Source organism: Nerophis ophidion, linkage group LG18 (genome assembly GCF_033978795.1).
Source record: "Nerophis ophidion isolate RoL-2023_Sa linkage group LG18, RoL_Noph_v1.0, whole genome shotgun sequence".
In the NCBI taxonomy this organism is placed as follows: domain Eukaryota; kingdom Metazoa; phylum Chordata; class Actinopteri; order Syngnathiformes; family Syngnathidae; genus Nerophis; species Nerophis ophidion.
In genome coordinates this window covers 44,483,809-44,508,155 of record NC_084628.1, presented here as the reverse complement: position 1 = coordinate 44,508,155, position 24,347 = coordinate 44,483,809, and the positions used below count along the sequence as shown (strand labels likewise).

The 24,347-nt window shown below is 38.7% G+C and overlaps 2 protein-coding genes across 2 annotated transcripts in view; one reads left to right on the top strand and one right to left on the bottom strand.

Annotated features, from left to right (window-relative positions):
* The window catches only part of itpkcb (inositol-trisphosphate 3-kinase Cb), a 46,245-nt gene extending 30,488 nt beyond the window's left edge, over window positions 1-15,757 (bottom strand). Inside the window, exon 1 of the mRNA XM_061878207.1 lies at window positions 15,397-15,757. Within this exon, the coding sequence (XP_061734191.1) occupies window positions 15,397-15,496 (100 nt within the window). The 5' untranslated portion in view covers window positions 15,497-15,757. The remainder of the gene's footprint in view (window positions 1-15,396) is intronic.
* Window positions 15,758-18,908: 3,151 nt separating this feature from the next.
* Window positions 18,909-24,347, top strand: part of gfm1 (G elongation factor, mitochondrial 1) — a 38,331-nt gene continuing 32,892 nt past the window's right edge. The window contains exons 1-3 of the mRNA XM_061878203.1: window positions 18,909-19,111; window positions 22,054-22,206; window positions 22,316-22,448. Coding sequence (XP_061734187.1) covers window positions 19,037-19,111; window positions 22,054-22,206; window positions 22,316-22,448 — 361 coding nt within the window. The 5' untranslated portion in view covers window positions 18,909-19,036. The remainder of the gene's footprint in view (window positions 19,112-22,053; window positions 22,207-22,315; window positions 22,449-24,347) is intronic.

The following is a 24,347-nucleotide window of genomic DNA, read 5'->3' as shown; positions in this document are numbered from 1 at the left end:
AGCAACACAGATGTCCAGAATACTGTGGAATTATGCGATTAAAGCAGACAACTTATAGCTGGGATCGGGCTGGAAAAAAATGTCCGCTACAACCCGAGACGTCACGCGCACGCATCATCATACTGACATTTTCAACAGGATACTTCGCGCAAAATTTAAAATTGCAATTTAGTAAACTAAAGCGGGCGTATTGGCATGTGTTGCAATGTTAATATTTCATCATTGATATATAAACTATCAGACTGCGTGGTGGCTAGTAGTGGCTTTCAGTAGGCCTTTAAAGCCAGTGAGGAAGCAGGGAAACTTCACGACTTCACTGAAGTCAACGTTTACTTGATTACACAAATAATTCCACTTTTACAGAAGGTATTGCAGACCCAAAAGAAACAAGCGATAGAAAATGGATGGATGTTTATTAAAATCATAGGTGTCAAACTCGAGGCCTGGGGGCCAGATTTGGCCCGCCACATCATTTTATATGTCCCGCGAACGCCAGGAAATACTTTTTTACATTTTGACAAAAAACAATAAATATACTGCTTTAAAGGCCTACTGAAATGAGATGTTCTTATTTAAACGGGGGTAGCAGGTCCATTCTATGTGTCATACTTGATCATTTCGCCATATTGCCATATTTTTGCTGAAAGGATTTAGAGAACATTGACGATATAGTTCGCAACTTTTGGTCGCTAATAAAAAAGCCTTGCCTGTACCGGAAGTAGCAGACGATGTGCGCGTGACATCACAGGTTGTGGAGCTCCTCACATCTGAACATTGTTTACAATCATGGCCACCAGCAGCGAGAGCGATTCGGACCGAGAAAGCGACAATTTCCTTATTAATTTGAGCAAGGATGAAAGATTTGTGGATTAGGTAAGTGAGCGTGAAGGACTAGAAGAAAAAAAAAATACAGAAAGTATTGTGACCCCGAAAGGGACAAGCGGTAGAAAAATGGATGGATGTTTATTAAAATCACAGGTATCAAACGCGAGGCCTGGGGGCCAGATTTGGCCCGCCACATCATTTTATATGTCCCGTGAACGCCAGGAAATACGTCAATATAGTACTAATTTTTTACATTTTGACAAAAAACAATAAATATGCTGCTTTAAATTGAATTAATGTTGCACTTGAATATTATCCAATAGCATCATACTCTTTAAGCCTGCTCAGTGGTCTTGTGGTTAGAGTGTACGCCCTGAGATGGGGAGGTTGTGAGTTCAAACCCCGGCCTAATCATACCAAAGACTATAAACATGGGAGCCGTTACCTCCCTGCTTGGCACTCAGCATCAAGGGTCAGAATTTGGGGTTAAATCAGTAAAATGATTCTGGAGCACGGCCACCACCACTGCTCACTGCTCCCCTCACCTCACCTCCCAGGGGGTGGAACAAGGGGATGGGTCAAATGCAGAGAATAATTTCACCACACCTAGTGTGTGTGTGACTATCAGTGGTAGTTTAACTTTTTGAAACTTTTCAATGTTTTTGTTGAATTAAAAATACCCAGCCATCCATTTTCTACCGCTTGTCCCTTTTGGGGTAGCAGGGGGTGCTGGAGCCTACCTCAGCTGCATTCCGGCGGAAGGCGGTGTACACCCTGGACAAGTCTCCACCTCATCGGAGGCAGTTGAGATAGGCTCCAGCACCCCCCGCCACCCCAAAAGGGACAAGCGGTAGTAAATGGATGGATGGATATTTGTATTTTAACAAAAAAAACTAAAAACATTGAAAAGTTTAAAAATAAAATAAAATAAAAGCTTAAATATCGGTGTGACTTATGACGTCAAAACAAATTGTAAAAATGACAGTATATTTTTTAATTTTCATATTACTGAAGATGTAAAAAAATAAAAATAATCACCAGTTTTTACAGTAAAATTCTGGCGACTGAGCTGCCAGTTCTTTACTGTACATTGTTTTACAGTAAAATCTGGCAGCTCAGTTGCCAGAATTTTAATAAAAAACAGAGGCACTTTTTTTCCATTTCCAGTAATATGTTGTAAAAAAAAAAAACCTGACAATTTTACATAAAAATTCTGGCAACCAAGCTGCCCGATTTGAATGTTTAAAAAAACAGTAGTACTATTTTTTTTCCACTCACTGTAAAATGTTGTAAATAACAGTTTATTATACAGTAAAATTCTGGAGATTGATTTGACATTTTCTTACAGCAAAAAACAGTCTTGCTGTTTTTTCATTTACCTTAGTATGTTATAAAAACACTATTTTACAGTTTAATTCTGGTGACTGAGTAGCCAGTTTTTTACTATAAAATTTGCAGATTTTTTTTTACAGCGTATGTAAAAACTATAAATGATAATCAAATACATAGGCAAATTGACATATTTTTTGCTGTTACAAACCACCCTCTGAGGGCAGCCATAACTGCAATTAAAAGAAGTGTGACACCCCTGATTTAGACATATTTAATTCCCAGAGGAAGATTAATAGGCTGAAATAAGCAAGGCATTAGTCATACTGTCCAACCTAGGAAGTTCTCACATCCTTCCTTCAGCCTCTTCAGCCTTCCTGCTTAAAGCCACTGAGGAAGCAGGGAGACTTCACGACTACACTCAAGTCAACATTTACTTGATTACACAAATGGCAACAAAAAAATAGCTCTTTTAAAAAGGCATGTTTAAGTAAAATCAAAGTGTCAAACTCCAGGTCTGTGGGCCAGATTTGGCCTGCCATATAATTTTATATGGCCTGCGAAATACGTCAATAAAATATCACTTTTTAAAATTTTGACAAAGAACAATAAATGTAGTGCTTTAAATTGAATCAATTCTAAACTTTACTATACAATATTGCAACAAATGACATTAAGATACTTTTCATTATCATAAAAATAAATGCTTAAATATCGGCTTGACTTATAATTTCAAAAACAAAACAAGACCGGGCTTTCTGCTCCAACACTCCCAGTCTGTGGAACGCTCTCCCTGACCACCTAAGGGCACCACAGACTGTGCTTTTAATAAAGGCTTAAATACCTTTCTTTTTTAAAAAGCCTTTTTATAGATATATGCATACTAGTTATGGCTATTAGGCTGTTTTAGTTTTTATTTATTTTTATTATCTTTTATTATTATTATTATTATTATTATTATTTTAAATACACTGGTGTACTTTGGGGTTGTTTGCTCAATGTAAAGTGCTTTTTACAAATAAAATCTATTATTATTATTATAATGGACTATCTTAGGAACTCTGTAATAATGTTTTACAAAACTCTTCTTGGAAGGATTTTTCACAGGCAAGAACAAAATGTTTGCAGTTTTCACTTGAATTCTTGCCTCCAATACGCTTGTTTTTCTCCCCCGTGAGCCTGAATCCAAGGCGACGTCAACGTGCATTCCAGACATACAACCCCTGGGAAATTATGGAATCACCAGACTTGAATAATCTTCATTCAGTTGTTAAATTTTGTAGGGAAAAAAAGCAGATGAATGGGTTTTAAATGGCAAAAGGGAGTTTATGTCACACCGCAGTGAGGGATGTCTTGTCTTGGTTTTTTCTGTCTTGTGATTTGCATGTTTTATTTTGAAAAGCAATTCCTCTTGTTTCAGATCACGGGCCATTCCTATTGTGTCACCAGTCTGACGTCATTGATTGATTGATACTTTTATTAGTAGATTGCACAGTACAGTACATATTCCGTACAATTGACCACTAAATGGTAACACCCCAATAAGTTTTTCAACTTGTTTAAGTCGGGGTCCACGTTAATCAATTCATGGTACAAATATATACTATCAGCATAATACAGTCATCACACAGGTTAATCATCATAGTATATACATTGAATTATTTACATTATTTACAATCCGGGGGGCGGGATGAGGAGCTTTGGCAGATATCAGTACTTCAGTCATCAACAATTGCATCAACAGAGAAATGGACATTGAAACAGTGTAGGTGTGACTTAGTAGGATATGTACAGCCAGCAGAGAACATAGTCAGTTCACATAGCATAAGAACAAGTAAATACATTAGAAGTACATTTGATTATTTACATTAGGTTATTTATAATCCGGCTTCACGGTGGCAGAGGGGTTAGTGCGTCTGCCTCACAATACGAAGTTCCTGCAGTCCTGGGTTCAAATCCAGGCTCGGGATCTTTCTGTGTGGAGTTTGCATGTTCTCCCCGTGAATGCGTGGGTTCCCTCCGGGTACTACGGCTTCCTCCCACTTCCAAAGACATGCACCTGGGGATTGGTTGATTGGCAACACTAAATTGGCCCTAGTGTGTGAATGTGAGTGTGAATGTTGTCTGTCTATCTGTGTTGGCCCTGCGATGAGGTGGCGACTTGTCCAGGGTGTACCCTGCCTTCCGCCCGATTGTAGCTGAGATAGGCGCCAGCGCCCCCCGCGACCCCGAAAAGGAATAAGCGGTAGAAAATGGATGGATGGATGGATGGATATTTATAATCCGGGAGGTGGGATGTGAATGGAGGAGGGTATTAGTAAAGGGTTAAAGTTTCCCGGAGGTGTTGTTTTAGAGCGCTTTTGAAGGAATATAGAGATGCACTTACTTTTACACCTGTTGGGAGTGCATTCCACATTGATGTGGAATAGAAAGAGAATGAGTTAAGACCTTTGTTAGATCGAAATCTGGGTTTAACGTGGTTTGTGGAGCTCCCCCTGGTGTTGTGGTTATGGCGGTCATTTACGTTAAGGAAGTAGTTTGACATGTACTTCGGTATCAGGGAGGTGTAGCGGATTTTATAGACTAGGCTCAGTGCAAGTTGTTTTACTCTGTCCTCCACCCTGAGCCAGCCCACTTTGGAGAAGTGGGTTGGATTGAGGTGTGATCTGGGGTGGAAGTCTAAAAGTAACCGGACTAACTTATTCTGGGATGTTTGGAGTCTAGATTTGAGGGTTTTGGAGGTGCTGGGGTACCAGGAGGTGCAAGCGTAATCGAAGAAGGGTTGAATGAGAGTTCTCGCTAGAATCTTCAAGGTGCTTTTGTTGACCAGAGAGGAGATTCTGTAGAGGAATCTCATTCTTTGGTTGACCTTTTTGATGACCTTGGTTGCCATTTTATCAGAGGAAAGATTAGCCTCTAGAATGGAACCTAGGTAGGTGATCTCATCTTTCCTGGTGATAACATTGTCACCCACTTTTATAGTGAAGTCACTGACTCTAAGAAGGTTGATGTGGGACCCAAATAGGATGGATTCCGTTTTACCTAAGTGTATGAATAGCTTGTTGTCGGTGAACCAGGTGCAAATATTAAGGAGTTCAGCTCTGAGGATTTGTTCCACCTGTGACTTGTCCTTGCCGGATACCAGCAGGGCCGAGTCATCCGCAAACAGGAACAATTCACAGTGGCATGCTGATGGCATGTCATTTATGTATATTAGGAACAGTAAAGGTCCTAGTATACTCCCCTGAGGGACTCCACAGCTTACTGAGAGGGGAGGGGCACCTCTACCACCTGTTTCCTCCCCTCCAAGTAAGACTGCATCCCGCTCCATGAGGTTTCATCAAATCCGATTGCTCTGAGCTTATCCAACAGTATAGCATGGTTAACGGTGTCAAAGGCCTTCTGAATGTCCAGCATGACCATGCCGCCGTATTTGCCGGCGTCTACCTCATGTTTGATGTGCTCGCTCAGATAGAGAAGACATGTGTCAGTGGAGTGCTTAGTTCCGAAGCCGGATTGGAATTTGTACATGAGTTTATTAGTAGCAAGGTATCTATCAACCTGTTCATAAACTATTTTTACATTACTTTGGAAACGGAAGTGAGAATAGAAACAGGTCGGTAGTTACCAGGTTGTAGTTTGCTTCCTTTTTTATAAAGGGGGGTTACTCTTGCTATCTTGAAATCCTTGGGTACTTGGCCTGGTTTGATTGAGAGGTTTATTGTGTGTGTGATTATTGGGGCAATGGTGGTTTATTATATGTGTGATTATTGGGGCAATGGTGGTGGCAGAGTCCACGAGGAATCTGGAGGGGATATTGTCAAGGCCGCTGGTCTTGTTTGGGTGGAGCGCGCTCAATTTATGAAGCACCTCGTTGACTGAGACCATTTGTAATCTGAAATGATTGTTGATTACTCTTAGCTTTCTGTAGAAGGCTTTAATGTGCTCTACACCAAAGCGACCAGAGTGATGGGACAGCTTGTTAACGAGAGTTGTGGCTATGCTGGTGAAAAAGGTGTTAAGTCTACTTGCTACCTCCATTTTGTCTGTAATGAGGGAGTCACCCTCCTTGATGTTGATGTTGGTGAGTCTGCTTTTAAGTTTCTGGCTGCATCCAGGAAGCTGCTTGTTGAGAATTTTCCAGAGCTCACGTGGCTTATTTGTGTTTTCCTCTATTTTGTCGTTGATATAATTTTTTTTTAAGGATTTATTCAGGTTGTCTTATTTCTTAATTTATTGCATTGTTTTTTGAGCGTTGAAAGGAGTGATTTGAGGTTATTATTATTGGGTTGTTTATTTACTTGGGTTTTACACTTTTGGTATTCGAAGTATTTTCTGTCTCTGTCTTTTATGGCAGCTAATAGGTCTAATAGGTCATCCCTGACCCTTGATTGTTTCCACCTTTTTCCCATTACCCTCATGTTCCATATAAGCTCATGCCTCCCCTTGTTCCGTGCCAGATCGTCTCAAGCTTTCGTGTCAGTCTAGCGTCCAAGTTCATGTCCATGCCTTGCCTCTTTCCACGTATCCTCCCTTGGAATAAAAAAATCCCACGCTGTAATTTTGAATTTAACTCTTTTCTCCTCCTCAGAGCGACTTTTGTAATCCAGGCTTTGTTCAACCGAAGTGGTGAGTTTTGATTTTTTTCGAATAAACTTTTCTTCCTCAAAGTTATGAGTGATTTCCGTTTACCTTTATTAGAGTAGAAATTGTTATAGTCATTTTTGTTCTTCCTCCTGTTGGAGCGTTTTATGTTAATTTTACATAGCAGATACGACACTAATTATAGTTCGTCTTTTTGTTGGTACTTTCCTCCTTTTTTAGGAGTGATTTTCGGTTGATCCCTTTTTGGAACTTTTTCCGCTGACCGTTTTTGCTTATTCATAGAATGCGTATTACTCTGGAGGTTTAGGAGTTTTTTTCCAAAATAAAAGCTTTACTACAAACCTCATCTCTGCATCTGAGTCCACTCCTTAATCCAAACCTGACAATTTACTTGTATAGCGCTTTCTACATACAAGGTAGGGGTTGTATTATAATAGTGCTCTGATGTTTTGAATAAATGCTTATAAAACGAGTGAAAACCCCTCTATGTGACAGCATTGATTGGCTGTTTTCTAAGGACCTACTTTTAAAATGTTGGTTTGTCCAAAATGCTGTATATGACAGTCATTTTTTTGCTCTTTTTAGGCTTCTGCTACAAAAAAAGTCTCTCAAGTTCTGAACTATACTCCGGTTTAATGTTATTTAAGGGCTGGATTTGCCTTGTAGGTCAGTGAATAAAGAAATAGCTAAATAAAAAGACAATGGGTTGATAAAAGGCTCAAGGTCATGGTGCATCAGGCCTGTTTGCAGACATCGATTATCGCGGCTCCCCAGTTGTTGACCTGGAGCTTTCCTTCGTTTTAACGTTCCTGTTAACATCAGTTTTTCTAAACTACCTTTTCTCTCTTCAATAGGCTACAGGAAATAAAGAAGGAATTCAATGAATCACAATAGGCGCGCCTGCAATTAATCAATTAATGCTAACTTACAATAAAGCAGCAACAATTAGCTACTTTACGTAGTCCTTTTATACATGGCTCAAAGAAAACTGGATTATCAGCTCATAGTCACGTTAACTATAATCCTAACACTTATGTACACTAACATCTCCAGTGTAATGGAAAATAATTCAAATAGAATAATTCCGCCACACCTAGTGTGTGTGTGTGTGTGACAATCATGGGTACTTGAACTTTAGTAGTCACCTGACAGTACAAAGTAGCTCAGAACAGAAACAGCAACTCAATGTGCAAAGCGGTGTCACAATGAATAGAAAAAGGATAAAAAGTAAACCACTGTATATGAAAAAGAAGTGAATGTCAGAATGAGCATTATGAGAGTACTATTATTTGTTTAGGACTAATAGGACAACATCCGCTTCTTAACGCTTTGAAATTTTGATCATAATATTACAGCTTCAGTTTTATATTATACATTCATCATTGATATTACAATGCAACTATTTTCATTAGAGTTTAACAAGACTTCTTTAGTAATGTAATCGTTGTATTCTTGTAAAATTGTGATTTATTGTCATAAATGTCACAATGTCACTTTATTCTCACAAAGGATTTTTTTTAGCATTGGCAGTGCTTCTTAATTACACCCCCCAGTATCATTTGTCCATGACATTGTTGTAAGTACACCCCTGCAAAACACTGTATCGTTGTTTAAGTTGGAGAAAACAAAAAAGACAAAAAATATATAGATCAACTTACAACTAAGAATAACTGTATTAACATCATCCCTTTTTTAGATTGAATGTGTGCCCCAAATTAAACCAAAAACAAAATCATTATTTAAACTATAAACATTTTGTATCCGACTTGGACCGTTTGATACTGAAATATAAAAATAAATGGACTCAAATAATAATGAATTAAAAATTGATCGGCAACGTTAACTCAGAGCACATTTTTTAATCGACCAAACAAAAAAGAAAGAAACATTTTGTGCTCCTTTTTTTAACAAATAAAAATGAGGAAGTCATGATTAATGGCTGTATAGAGCACATTTTTTCGAAGCGGGGTTTGAAGCATGATACTGATAAAGCATTTATTGTTTATTCCCCAGCAACACACCACACCCCCCACTTCTATATTTAAAAAAAAAAAACATATTTTAACTTTATAATCGTAATATTGCAACTTTACCACAAGGCATTATTACTTTTTTCTAGAACAACTTTGATATAGGATTTATTGTCCTTAATGCGCATCTTAATGTTGAAAAAATACCAATATTTTATTAATTATAGCAACTTCCCTTGAACAAAAACATTGTATTGACTTTTTAGTAATATTCTTATTATACCAGACTTTAATCTTTATACCGTATAATTGCTTCAACAACTCAGCTTTTAGTTTCGACAACAAAAATAAAGTGGAGTGGATTAACAATTACAATATTCATTGCTAGGACTTAACATGACGTTAGTTTATTTGCACAATCAGGTCTTTGTAGTTATATTTAGTCATAGTGACTACAAAAGAACAGAAACTCATACCATCTATTGTCCTTTCTTTAACTCTCGTTTTGCTCAAACAAATCAAATGTTCAAACCAAAATGTTACAAAGTGATCAGTATGACATGAGCATGGTGCGATTGTATTCCACTAAATGATGAAAGTGATATTTTTAAGAGCCCTTTCTTTTTACGCACTTTTCCTTTTACCTTCATGAACGACTTCTTTCAGGTGTGTATAAAAGCTTGTTTCTGATAGTACCTCTATATATTTCAACACCCAAGAACGGAACGGCAAAACGACATTTCCTGCTCAAACTGTAACTTGTTTTAATTAGACTTAGACTTTCTTTTTATTGTCATTCAAATTTGAACTTTACAGCACAGATAAGAACGAAATTTTGTTACATAAGCTCATGGTAGTGCAGGATAAAAAAAAGCAATAAGGTGCATATATAATTAAATAAATAAATATAAATAATATATAAATATAAAATATAAAATAAATAAATATATAAAAATATATATATAAAATAAATAAATATATATACATAAATAATAGATTACTGTACAGATAAATATATTGCACATTTTCACATGCGTCCACGTTTATGGATGTATGTTATATGTCTTTTTTATTCCAGCGAGTTAATCCATTTTGGGGGGAGTTGAGGGGATAATTTAATTATGATGCGTTCACGAGTCTTACTGCCTGAGGGAAGAAGCTGTTACAGAACCTGGAGGTTCTGCTTCGGAGGCTGCGGAACCTCTTTCTAGAGTCCAGCAGTGAAAACAGTCCTTGTTGGGGGTGGGAGGAGTCTTTGCAGATTTTCTGAGCCCTGGTCAGGCAGCGGCTTTTTGCGATCTCCTGGATAGGAGATCGGAGAATAGGAGGTAATTCTACCATCATGTGAATTAAGCCACGAAGAAGAAAATAATCAAGACGCAATTATGATTTCCCCCTACTATAATGACTTTCACCTAGTAAAATTGTGACTTTATTATTGTAACTCAATTGTTTTTAACATTACTGTACATAGTTATGTTTTCTTTCTTTCCTTTTTTGTCTTCTTCTTTCTAAATGTACAATATACTGTCATAACAATAATAAATTATGACTTCTTTATTCTTGTATTACATAACATTTGGACTTTTTCCATTATATTAGGACTTTAGTAAATAAAAATGACTATTATAAAAGTGAAATTACAACCTTACTTTCTTTTCCCATATTACAACAGTATTCTCCTGAAAACTCTTTATGAATATAATACTGCAACATTATTAATGTTCACTTCCAGCGTACAGACAATTTTTTTCATAACATCTTCCTGCTGGTCTGTACTGGTACAATATAACTATACTCTTTTTATGTTATGCTTTTTTTTTCAGTTTTTTGTTTTGTTCAATCAAGTCCTGTCTTGTTTTGACTACGATCAAATCAGTGTTAATTTTAAACGTTTCTTCGTTTTGTTGTACACCTGTGCGATGACAATATAAGTTTAGTTTAGTGGAGTCTTTAATTGAAGGGAGAATGCACAGAAACATTAAACTCAATCTGTACCAGATTATAAATAAATACCTCTTTTTCCTTTTGAAGTCCCTGGTAACCTAAATTAAAGAGATACAAAAACATGCAATAAAATTACACTATAGCGCGTAATCAAATTAAAGGCCTACTGAAATGAGATGTTCTTATTTAAACGGGGATAACAGGTCCATTCTATGTGTCATACTTGATCATTTCGCGATATTGCCATATTTTTGCTGAAAGGATTTAGTAGAGAACATCCACGATAAAGTTTGCAACTTTTGCTCGCTAATAAAAAAAGCCTTGCCTGTACCGGAAGTAGCAGACGATGTGCGCGTGACGTCACAGGTTGTGGAGCTCCTCACATCTGAACATTGTTTACAATCATGGCCACCAGCAGCGCGAGCGATTCGGACCGAGAAAGCGAAGATTTCCCCATTAACTTGAGCGAGGATGAAATATTTGTGGATGAGGACAGTGAGAGTGAAGGACTAGAAGAAAAAAAATACCTGAGGGCCTTGGGAGCGATTCAGATGTTATTAGACACATTTACTAGGATAATTCTGGAAAATCCCTTATCTGCTTATTGTGTTACTAGAGTTTTAGTGAGATTATATGGTACCTGAAAGTCAGAGGGGTGTGGCCACGGGTGTGGTGACCGCCAGTGTCTCCGGTGAGAGGAGATAAGAGAGTCCGCAGCTGCAGGAGGACGCAAGCTCCGCTCATGTCTACGGTAAGACCCGACTTTTTACCACAATTTTCTCACCGAAACCTGCCGGTTGACATGTGGTCGGGAACCATGTTCGCTTGAGCGCTCTGTTCCAAAGTAAAGCTTCACCTTCTGGAATGTAAACAAGGAAACACCGGGTGTGTTTGTTTTGCTAAAGGCAGCTGCAATACACCGCTTCGAACTTACATCTTTCTTTTTTGACTTCTCCTTTATTAATTGAACAAATTGCAAAAGATTTAGCAACACAGATGTCCAGAATACTGTGTAATTAAGCGATTAAAGCAGACTACTTATAGCTTGGATTGGGCTGGAAGAACATGTCCGCTACAACTGGTGACGTCACGCCCACGCGTCATCATTCTGCAAAGTTTTCAACAGGATACTTCGCGGGAAATTCAAAATTGCAATTTCGTAAACTAAACCAGCTCTATTGGCATGTGTTGCAATATTAATATTTCATCATTGATGTACATCAATCAATCAATGTTTACTTATATAGCCCCAAATCACTAGTGTCTCAAAGGGCTGCACAAACCACAACACAAACCACTACGACATTCTCGGTAGGCCCACATAAAGGCAAGGAAAACTCACACCCAGTATAAACTATCAGACTGCGTGGTCGGTAGTAGTGGGTTTCAGTAGGCCTTGAGGAAAAGTCATAAAATGCCCGTTCATTGACACATACTTATACATTACAACCACCCCTCCTTTACATCAGAACACATAGCATTCTATTCTTACAACAGTGTAGGCCTTGAAGAAAAGTCATAAAATGCCCTTTCATTGACACATACTTTAACATTACAACCACCCCTCCTTTACATCAGAACACATAGCATTCTATTCTTACAACAGTGTAGGCTTTTAAGAAAAGTCATAAAATGCCCTTTCATTGACACATACTTTAACATTACAACCACCCCTCCTTTACATGAGAACACATAGCATTCTATTCTTACAATAGTGTGACTTACTTCTAATTCATTTACATAATTCTTGTAAGACCTCTACCATATTCTACTATACGTACAACACATTTTGCAAAATACAACTTTATTCTAGTAAAATTATAACTTTTTTCACCTCATACACCTCAGTTTTAATTTTTGTTCCCAGTAAACAGAATACATTCCTTATTCGGACACATCCCATGTTCATACAGACTGTACGTAGGCTGAAGTTTCATTTCGTCAATTTCAAAGGCATCCTTGAAGAGCCAGATCGCTTGTTTGTTCAATCTCTGCCATGTACTGTTCTGCTACACTCAGCTGTCAGGAAGGAATGTGAGTGTGGCGAAAGCAAGACGGCAAAGAGAACGATGGAAAAAAGTGCTCATTGCAAGTGACACACATGCATGCACATGGTTATGCAATCCATGTTCGAAAACTATGACATGTAAATGACTCAGAGTAATGGGATTTGTTCCAAATGCTAGACAATTACTTTTATAAGGATTTTTTTATAAGAAAAATAGTAAATGACAGATGATGCACTCAAACACAAAACCATTTATTTTTGTCCAATCCATGCTGATTTTAAATAAATGCACTATAAAGAAATGCATACTTTAAAAAAATAAAAGATGTAAATCAGGCCTGGGCAATTATTTTGACTCGGTGGCCAAATTTAGAGAAAAATATGTGTCTGGGGGCCAATATATCTGCTTTTTAGGAGCACTAATACAACACTTCAAAATAATGTCTGATTGAGAGCTAAAAACATTATGACAGACCCCCTTAAAAAAATGGAATGGAATTTTTTATTTTTAACGAATGAGACACCCAGAATGTACATGAAAATAAAGAATGTGGGATTTACAATATTAACTGTGAAGGATAAAACACTGAATACTGACAACATATGAACACTCTTTCCATCCACATATTTTACAATCAACAAAAATGCAACAAACGAAGGGTACAAACCCCACCTGCAATCTGATATATGTGATATATCACTAAGCTTTACAACTTTGTTGTAAAAATCTCCTTCCACGTCTGTCCCTGACACCCACATTTCAGGCTCTGGAAACACTCTGTGGAAACACTCTGTGGAAACACTCTGTGGAAACACTCCCCACCCACACTGCTTGGTGCCTCATCTGAGCTGCTGCGACTTACATGACCATAGTAACTTATTATATGACCATATTAACTCATTAGATGACCATAGTAACCAACTAGACGAGTGGTTCTCAAATGGGGGTACTTGAAGGTATGCCAAGGGGTACGTAAGTTTTTTTTTTTTTATGTTCTTAAAAGAGCAACAATTCAAAAATCCTTTATAAATATATTTATTGAATAATACTTCAACAAAATATGAATGTAAGTTCATAAAGTGTGAAAATAAATGCAACAATGCAATATTCAGCTTTGACAGCTTGATTTTTTGTGGACATGTTCCATAAATATGCGATGACTTGGCGACTTGTCCAGGGTGTACACTGCCTTCCGCCCGATTGTAGCTAAGATAGGCACCAGCACCCCCGTGACTCCAAAGGGAATAAGCGGTAGAAAAATTTATGGATGTTCCATAAATATTGATGTTAAAGATTTATTTTTTTGTGTAGAAATGATTAGAATAAAGTTGATGAATCCAGATGGATCTCTATTACAATCCCCAAAGAGGGCACTTTAAGTTGATGATTACTTCTATGTGGAGAATTAATTTAGAATTGAATCACTTGTTTATTTTTTCAACAAGCTTTTAGTTATTTTGTTGAAAATAGTTCAAGAAAGACCACTAACAATGAGCAATATTTTGCACTGTTACACAATTTAATAAATCAGATGACATAGTGCTGTATTTTACTTCTTTATCTCTTTTTTTCAACCAAGAATGCTTTGCTCTGATTAGGGGGTACTTGAATAAAAAAAATTTTTCACAGGGGGTGCATCACTGAAAAAAGGTTGAGAACCACTGAACTAGATGACCATAGTACCTGGTATATCATGCAAAAGCGCAGATTCCTGTCATGATCCGTGGTTCGGATAATTTTTATTTATTTTCTGTTTGTTTTGGACTCCTTTAGTTCCTGTTTGTGACTGAGTTTGGTTTGGTTGCCATGGCTACTTATTGTTTTCACCTGCCTCTGGTGTTCGGGACGCTCACCTGTATCTAATCAGAGGCATTATTTAAGCCTGTCCTTGACAATCGGTCTGACGACGTTGCTCTTTTCATGCCATAGTTTCATACTTGTATTCATGCCATTCCATAGTTCATGCTATTTGTTTCCAGCCACAGTTTAGTGAGCTTTTCATGTCTTTAGTTTCATGATTCATGTCCTAAGTTTTTTGCCTTAGCTTCCGCGTGCGATAGGCACTCTCACCTTTGTGTTGTTTTCTGTTTTTTTGTACCCTTTTGAGTTTTTGGAATTAAATATGTTCCTACCTGCTACCCTAGTCCGGAAACGTCAGTTTGCATCCTGGGAGAACAATCCTCACAGTAAGTTGCGAAAACCCCCTCGTCATGACAATTTCAGCCATTGAAAAACCTTGTGTGATTCAATATTTATGGTCATTTGAAAACATCACTGCTCATCATAATGGCAGCTACAGTTTCAATCTTTAAGATTTAAAACATGTATTTGGGAATGTGCGGCGGGCCAGATTGAAAAGCTTAACGGGCCGAATGTGGACCTCGGGCCTTAATTTGCCCAGGACTGATGTAGATGAATAAAATGTTTTAATGCCCGTTGTGCCAACAGTTTGATAGGCTCCGGCAAAATAAGCACATTCTCTTTGTTTGGGGAGACATAATACATGGAAATAAAGGTTACAAAAATGAAATTTTTACTTGTGTAAAAGTAGTTCTTCAAAGAAAAAAAGGTTGGAGACACACAATACAGCCAAGATCCTAATAAAATGTAGTTGTCTATTAAAGTACAGCACATTAAAGTCTACAGATCAGTAAAAAAGAGCAGTCCTATGGCAACAATAAATGATATAAAAAATATATGAGCAACCATACCTGGCAGTTTTTGTCCTGGTGTAATTATTGGCTCAGCTTTAAAAGTTGATGTCTTGGGAATGCAGTACTGGTGCCGACTAGGATTAGTACCAGACTGCATGCGGAAGAGGAAACGTCAACAACACCCAGAGATCAGCTTGACAACTTCAGCCTTTGTGGTAGAACGGGCCCAGCTAGCTTTAAAAGGAATCCCCTAACATTAGTCCATATGGTAGCTAAAACACCTAATAACCCTAAATGTGGAGTAAGGACTCCCGCAGATGAAGAGTGTCAGATAAAAAAAAGTTTAAAGTAGTTCTACGCTGCGGCGACATAACGAAACTAGCAAATGGCTAATGTTTCCATTTCCGGTCACGTGCGTTGCCTTCAAGTGCCCACTAAAGTGCAGTAAAAATGTCAAGTCGTTTTTGACTTCTTTTAGTTATTTTTTTTTTAGCTAGCTATAATTGAACTCAAATTATACATATGTATACATATACATATGTATATATATGTTATGATGTTTGAAAATTACAGACAAAAAAATACAAACAGCGTCCGTTTGATGCCGACAACTTATTTTTATTGGCCTGCGTGGCACATTCTCTACATTAAATAATACAAAAATACACAACAAAAATGGGTACATAGTACTCAGAATATTAGATCCAAATTCAGAATATACAGAATGATCCCAATCAAAAAAAAATAAAAAAATAAAAAAAATACGGGAAATGAAAATGCAACAGGAAAAGCTGCACATTCACAAAACACCACGGGCAGGATTAAAAAAAACAAAAACAAACGCTGAATAGAACAACTTAAAACAACTGCGTGAGCAAACGGCTGCAGCAGTAATCCTAAATTCATTCCTGTGTTATTGCCTAATGAAAACCATATGATTGATTGATATGTTGTTATTCTTTTTTATGTGTATACTATTTTCATACCAGTGTGTCATATATTCTGTATCGTTTTATCCAATATACAATGAGTATTTTTCTGTTAAGACTGTTATTTATCATTTTCATGGCTGAATAAGCAATCTATAACCTTACAATTAAGCAACCTTTAATTGTGTCTCTCCCTATTAGACATTTGGCAACGTGGTACACTAATTACATGCAGTGACAACACTTTTTTTTTTAATGTATGCAATTTTTATACCAGTGTATCATATAATCTGTGTCGTTTTTTCCAATATACAATGTGCATTTTTCTGTTAAGACTGTTATTTATTGTGATTTACTTTGTCAAAACATATGGGTGGCGGGGTTATGGTGGTAGCGAGGGTGTATATTGTAGCGTCCCAGGAGAGTTAGTGCTGCAAGGGGTTCTGGGTATTTGTTATGTTGTGTTTATGTTGTGTTAAGGTGCAGATGTTCTCCCGAAATGTGTTTGTCATTCTTGTTTGGTGTGGGATGACAGAGTGGCGCATATTTGTAACAGTGTTAAAGTTGTTTATACGGCCACCCTCAGTGTGACCTGTATGGCTGTTGACCAAGTATGCCTTGCCTTCACTTGTGTGACTGGGCCGGCACGCTGTTTGTATGGAAAATACATTCAACAATGCAATATTCAGTGTTGACAGCTAGATTTTTTTGTGGACATGTTCCATAAATATTAATGTTAAAGATAAATTTTTTTGTGAAGAAATGTTTAGAATTAAAAGCCTATTGAAAGCCACTACTAGCGACCACGCAGTCTGATAGTTTATATATCAATGATGAAATATTAACATTGCAACACATGCCAAATAGGCCGGTATATTTTACTAAATTGCAATTTTAAATTTCCCGCGAGGTATCCTGTTGGAAATGTCGCGGAATGATGACGCGTATGATGACGCGTGCGTGTGACGTCACCGGTGGTAGCGGACATGTTCTCCCAGCACTGATCACGGCTCAAAATAGTCTGTTTTTATCGCATAATTACACAGTATTTTGGACATCTGTGTTGCTGAATCTTTTGCAATTTGTTCAATTAATAATTGAGACGACAAAGAAGAAAGCTGTTAGTGGAAAGCGGTGTATTGCAGCCGGCTGTAGCAACGCAAACACAGCCGGTGTTTCTTTGTTTGAATTCCTTAAAGATGACGGTGAAGCTTTAATATGAAACAGAGCGGTCAAGCGAACATAAATCTCCACCACATGTCAACCGGTAGGTTTCGGTGAGAAAAGTGTGGTATTAAGTCGGCTCTTACCGCAGACATGAGCTTGTGTCGTTCTTCCTGCAGCTGTCAAAGAGGCAGCTGCGACTTTCTTGGCTCCTCCGTGGCTTCCCTCAGAGACACTGGCGGTCACCACACCCATCTGACTTTCAGGTATGACTATATAATCTCACTAAAATACTAGGAACACAATAAGAAGATAAGGGATTTTCCAGAATTATCCTAGTAAATGTGTCTAATAACATCTGAATCGCTCCCACTGCCCTCATCTTTTTTTTCCTTCTAGTCCTTCACTCTCACTTTCCTCATCCACAAATCTTTCATCCTCGCTCAAATTAATGGGGAAATTGTTGCTTTCTTGGTCCGAATTGCTCTCGCTGCTGGTGGCCATGATTGTGAACAATGTTCAGATGTGAGGAGCTCCACAACCCGTGACATCACGCGCCCATTGTCTGCTATGGTATAGTTGGGCGGTATAGCTCGGTTGGTAGAGCGGCCGTGCCAGCAACTTGAGGGTTGCAGGTTCGATCCCCGCTTCCGCCTTCCTAGTCAATGCCGTTGTGTCCTTGGGCAAGACACTTTACCCACTGGCTCCCAGTGCCACCCACACTGCTTTAAATGTAACTTAGATATTGGGTTTCACTGTGTAAAGCGCTTTGAGTCACTTGAGGAAAAAGCGCTATATAAATATAATTCACTAATTCACCTCACTACTTCCGGTACAGGCAAGGCTTTTTTATTAGCGACTAAAAGTTGCGAACTTTATCGTCAATGTTCTCCACTAAATCCTTTCAGCAAAAATATGGCAATATCGCGAAATGATGAAGTATGACACATAGAATGGACCTGCTATCCCCGTTTAAATAAGAACATCTCATTTCAGTAGGACTTTAAGTTGATGAATCCGGATAGATCTTTATTACAATCCCCAAAGAGGGCACTTTAAGTTGATGATTACTTCTATGTGGAGAAATCTGCATTTATAATTGAATCACTTGTTTATTTTTCAACAAGCTTTTAGTCATTTTTATATCTTTTTTTCCAAATAGTTCAAGAAAGACCACTACAAATGTGCAATATTTTGCACTGTTATACAATTTAATAAATCAGAAACTGATGACATAGTGCTGTATTTTACTTCTTTATCTCTTTTTTCAACCAAAAATGCTTTGCTCTGATTAGGGGGTACTTGAATTAAAAACATGTTGACAGGGGGTACATCACTGAAAAAAGGTTGAGAACCACTGTATTAGTGTGCCATAGTTGAACTTCAGTACACTAGATGGCAGTATGGGCCCATAACGTTGGTTGCGACCCACCATGAATTGAAGAAGAAGAAGCATTGATGGCATGAGTCTTGGCACCTCTCGGTTTCCGTAGACCCGGAAGTGGTGTTTCACAACCGGCAGCAACGCCGAAGTCCGGCGTGACATTCAGCCGCTGTTGGTGTCTGACTGGCGGCCTCATTATCTGCTGCGTGTGCCTGCCAACATGACACTTCTTCGAAAGGCACTCTCTTTGGCAAAAAGGCCACCTCTCACCTCAGGAGGCGTCACTATTAAGAAGGTAAGCCGAGCGTCGATGTCGACGAGGTGAAGATGTACAAACCCTGTTTCCATGTGAGTTGTAAATATAAACGTAAATATAAACGGAATACAATGATTTGCAAATCCTTTTCAAGCCATATTCAGTTGAATATGCTACAAAGACAACATATTTGATGTTCAAACTCATAAACTTACATTTTTTTTTGCAAATAATAATTAAGTTAGAATTTCTTGGCTGCAACACGTGCCAAAGTAGTTGGGAAAGGACATGTTCACCACTGTGTTACATCACCTTTTCTTTTAACAACACTCAATAAACGTTTGGGAACTGAGGAAACCAAAGCTTTGAAAGTGGAATTTTTTCCCATCCATCCATCTTCTTCCGCTTATCTGAGGTCGGGTCGTGGGGGCAGCAGCCTAAGCAGGGAAGCCCAGACTTCCCTCTCCCCAGCCACTTCGTCTAGCTCTTCCCGGGGGATCCCGAGGCGTTCCCAGGCCAGCTGGGAGACATACTCTTCCCAATGTGTCCTGGGTCTTCCCCGTGGCCTCCTACCGGTTGGACGTGCCCTAAACACCTCCCTCGGGAGGCGTTCGGGTGGCATCCTGACCAGATGCCCGAACCACCTCATCTGGCTCCTCTCCATGTGGAGGAGCAGCGGCTTTACTTTGAGTTCCTCCCAGATGGCAGAGCTTCTCACCCTATCTCTAAGGGAGAGACCCGCCACACGGCGGAGGAAACTCATTTGGGCCGCTTGTACCCGTGATCTTATCCTTTCGGTCATGACCCAAAGTTCATGACCATAGGTGAGGATGGGAACGTAAATTGACCTGTAAATTGAGAGGTTTGCCTTCCGGCTCAGCTCTTTCACCACAACGGATCGGTACAACGTCCGCATTACTGAAGACGCCGCACCGATCCGCCTGTCGATCTCACGATCTACTCTTCCCCCACTCGTGAACAAGACTCTTAGGTACTTGAACTCCTCCACTTGGGGCAGGGTCTCCTCCTCAACCCGGAGATGGCACTCCACCCTTTTCCGGGAGAGAACCATGGACTCGGACTTGGAGGTGCTGATTCTCATTCCGGCCGCTTCACACTCTGCTGCGAACCAATCCAGTGAGAGCTGAAGATCCCGGCCAGATGAAGCCAACTGGACCACATCGTCTGCAAAAAGCAGAGACCTAATCCCGCGGGCACCAAACCGGAACCCCTCAACGCCTTGACTGCGCCTAGAAAATCTGTCCATAAAAGTTCTTACCCATTCTTGTTTTATGTAGAGCTTCAGTCGTTCAACAGTCCGGGGGTCTCCGCTGTCGTATTTTACGCTTCATAATGCGCAAAACAGGTCTGGGCTGCAGGCGGGCCAGGAAAGTACCCGCACTCTTTTACTACGAAGCCACGCTGTTGTAACACCTGGCTTGGCATAGTCTTGCTGAAATATGCAGGGGCGTCCATGATAACATTGCTTGGATGACAACATTTGTTGTTCCAAAACCTGTATGTACCTTTCAGCATTAATGGTGCCTTCACAGATGTGTAAGTTACCCATGCCTTGGGCACTAATGCACCCCCATACCATCACACATGCTGACTCTTGAACTTAGCGCCTATAAGAATCTGAATGGTTATTTTCCTCTTTGTTCTGGAGGACACCACGTCCTCTGTTTCCAAATATAATTTGAAATGTGGAACACCTTTCCACTTTGCATCAGTCCATCTTAGGTGAGCTCAGGCCCAGCCAAGCCGGCAGCGTTCCAGGGTGTTGTTGATAAATGGGTTTGGCTTTGCTTAGTAGAGTTTTAACTTGCACTTGCAGATGTAGCTGTTACGATCCGCTGCCCGGGACGTTTGTTATTTGGATTTTTGAGTTTGTTGGTGCACTTCCTGATTTGTTCTGTCGCCATGGTTGCATAATTGTTTCACCTGTTCCTTGTTTCCGGACTCTCACCTGATTGTTGATTACCATCCTTATTGCCTGCATTTTCTGTGACTCGTTCTCGCATCCTATCCTTTGTTTCCCACAACAAGTGACAAGGCTAACTCCCGACATTGGTAAACTTGTTTTTGTACTTGTTAGCTTCCACGTCATTCCTGTGTTTAGTTCCCTAGCTTCCATGCTAGAGCTTTTGGTTTGCTTTTTCTGCTGAGCACAAGTGTTTCTGTTTTTAGTCATTTTTTAGTGAATAAACCAGCATTTCTTACCTTTACACTGTGTCCGACCCCGAACTGCATCCTGGAAGAAGCACCATGCCCAGCAAACGTCACAGTAGCGACTAACTGTAGTTACTGACAGTGGTTTTATGAAGTGTTCCTGAGCCCATGTGGTGATATCCTTTACACACTGTCGGTTTTTGATGCAGTACTGCCTGAGGGATCAAAGGTTTGTAATATCATCGCTTACGTGCAGTGATTTCTCCAGATTCTCTGAACCTTTTGATGATTTTACGGACCGTAGATGGTAAAATCCCTAAATTCCTCGCAATAGCTCGTTGAGAAATGTTGTTTTTAAACTATTCGACAATTTTCCTTACAAAGGGGTGGCCCTCACTCCATCCTTGTTTGTGAAAGACTGAGCATTTCATGGAAGCTGCTTTTATAGCCAATCATGGCACCCACCTGTTCCCAATTAGCCTGCACACCTGTGGGATGTTCGATATAAGTGTTTGATGAGCATTCCTCAACTTTATCAGTATTTATTGCCACCCTTTCTTTGCTGGCATCAAATTCTAAAGTTAATGATTATTTGCACACAAACAAAAATGTTTATGAGTTTGAACATCAAATATGTTGTCTTTGTAGCATATTCAACTGAATATGGCTTGAAAAGGATTTGCAAATCATTGTATTCTGTTTATATTTACATCCAACACAATTTCCCAACTCATATGGAAACGGGTTTTGTAAGTTGATGTGTGATTCCTCCAGAGGTGAAGATGTAAGTTTGTGTGTGATTCCTCCAGGTGCTCGTCAACAGCTGCCGACCATGCTGCTCGGCGGTGCTCCCCAACCACATGATTCGCAACATCGGCATCTCGGCGCACATCGACTCGGGGAAGACCACCTTGACCGAGCGTGTGCTGTACTACACCGGGAGAATCGCGGAGATACACGAGGTTGACGTCACTTCCGGTCAACGTTGGCTCTCAAATGGCATTTGTAGATGGATGGGTTTGTAATGGCTGTGTTGTATATACATGTATGTATGTATGTATGTATGTACAGGTGAAGGGGAAGGATGGCATTGGAGCCACAATGGACTCCATGGAGCTGGAAAGGCAAAGAGGCATTACCATCCAGTCAGCTGCTACCTACACCATGTGGAAGAACCACAACATCAACATCATTGACACACCAGGTACTGAAACCAATCTTTCTAGTCAAACTCAACTAAAGGTCCCATATTATGCAAACATCAACTTGAAGAGGAAATGCACTTTTTATTTTTTAAGTTAAGTTAAAGTAGGGCTGGGCGATATGGTCTTTTTTTAATATCTCGATATTTTTAGGCCATATCACGATACAGCATATATATGTGGATATGTTGCCTTAGCCTTGAATGAAGACTTGATGCATATAATGACAGCAGTATGATGATTCTATGTGTCTACATTCAAACATTCTTCATCATACTGCAGGGGTGTCCAAACTTGTTCCAGTGAGGGCCGCACGCTGAAAAATCAAAGCATTTTCATATTTTTTATTTTTAAAAACCAATACATCATATGTATAAAAAATATACATTTATGCTACCTTATGATACCTGGGACCCCCAAGGGTTTTGGTCCCAAAAAAATAAAAAAAAATGTGTCATTATTTAGTATTATTATTTTTATTATTATTCAAGTTTTAAATATCCAGATCAACATTAGGAAAAAAAATGGAAAAAACACAAAAGAGGCAATATTTTCACCCAATAACTTTTTTAAGTGGAATATTTGAAATTATATAATAATTGGAGCCTTAATTTCTGATTTTGATTAATTATTATTTGTTGAGCAATGACACTTAAACAAATCAGACTACAATAATTGGGGATTCAAAAGTGTCCTATTCATTAAAGTGTTAAAAAATAAATATATTTTTTTATTGTTTACTTTTAGCACTATAATCTCGAGATCAACTTCATATATATCTCCCAATTTTAAGTTTTATTGTTGTTTATGTTTTGTTTGTTTGTTTGTTTTAGACCCTTCTTTAAAAAAAGCTCAGTTTACATGGCAAAACACAAAATATGCAACATTTTCCTCAAAAATTATCTCAAAGTGAAATATTTAATGTGACGTAATTGAAGCCTTGAATATGTCAATAATTCAAAATGACATTGATTTTGATTCATTATTTTTTAAAGAAATAAACAGCCTGCATCGCAGCTTTGTTTTACTAAAGCATTGCAACATTTTCTTGTTACATTTCACCTGTTTGCTCATTTATACCACTTTTTATGTTTTTAATTTTTTTCAATTGTATTTTTAAAATATGCCGTGGGGCCGTTAAAGAATGACCTGTGGGCCTCAAATGGCCCCCGGGCCGCACTTTGGACACCCCTGTCATACTGCATTCATATATGCTACTTTTAAACTTTCATGCAGAGAGGGAAATCACAACTAAAAGTGTATTTATGAAACAGTTATTGGCACAGTGGCACAAACATTCATGTCATTTCCAAAACAGAAAGTGCAAGATTGTCAGAGACATTTTAAAACAAGCTATGAGTGCACTTTTGTGCATGATGTCACTAAGATGACATATCAAAACAACACTAAATTAAAGTGCACTTTTTGTACAGAACGCCACTACAATAGTTTAAAACAAATAAAGTGCACTTTTGTGCATGATGTCACACAAGATATTTCAATAAGTGTCAAATAAAAATGAGCTGCATAATAGGAAATCAAATAGTGTATGTCCTTCGCTATGTGGTAGGTTCCTGCGGACATTATCTCCTTCTGTTGTTGACCATTTTTTTCCATACGGTGTTGATGTGGAAATGGTTGCCTCGGCATTTTGTTGGTGTGGCACCGAACGGAGATGTTGACATGCGGAATAAGCACTCTTCATTCTCTAGTAGGTGACTTTTCAAATGATGCTACATATTAGCAGTAATGCTACTTTTTGTAGCAACGCTTTTGCCCCACCCTTGACAAATTATGGTTGTCTGTTCGACATATTCCCACTTGAAGCCAAACCACCGCCAGACGATGGACCCCTTGCTGTTTTTATTGGGAATTAATTCTTCTTTTATTTGTTATCAGAT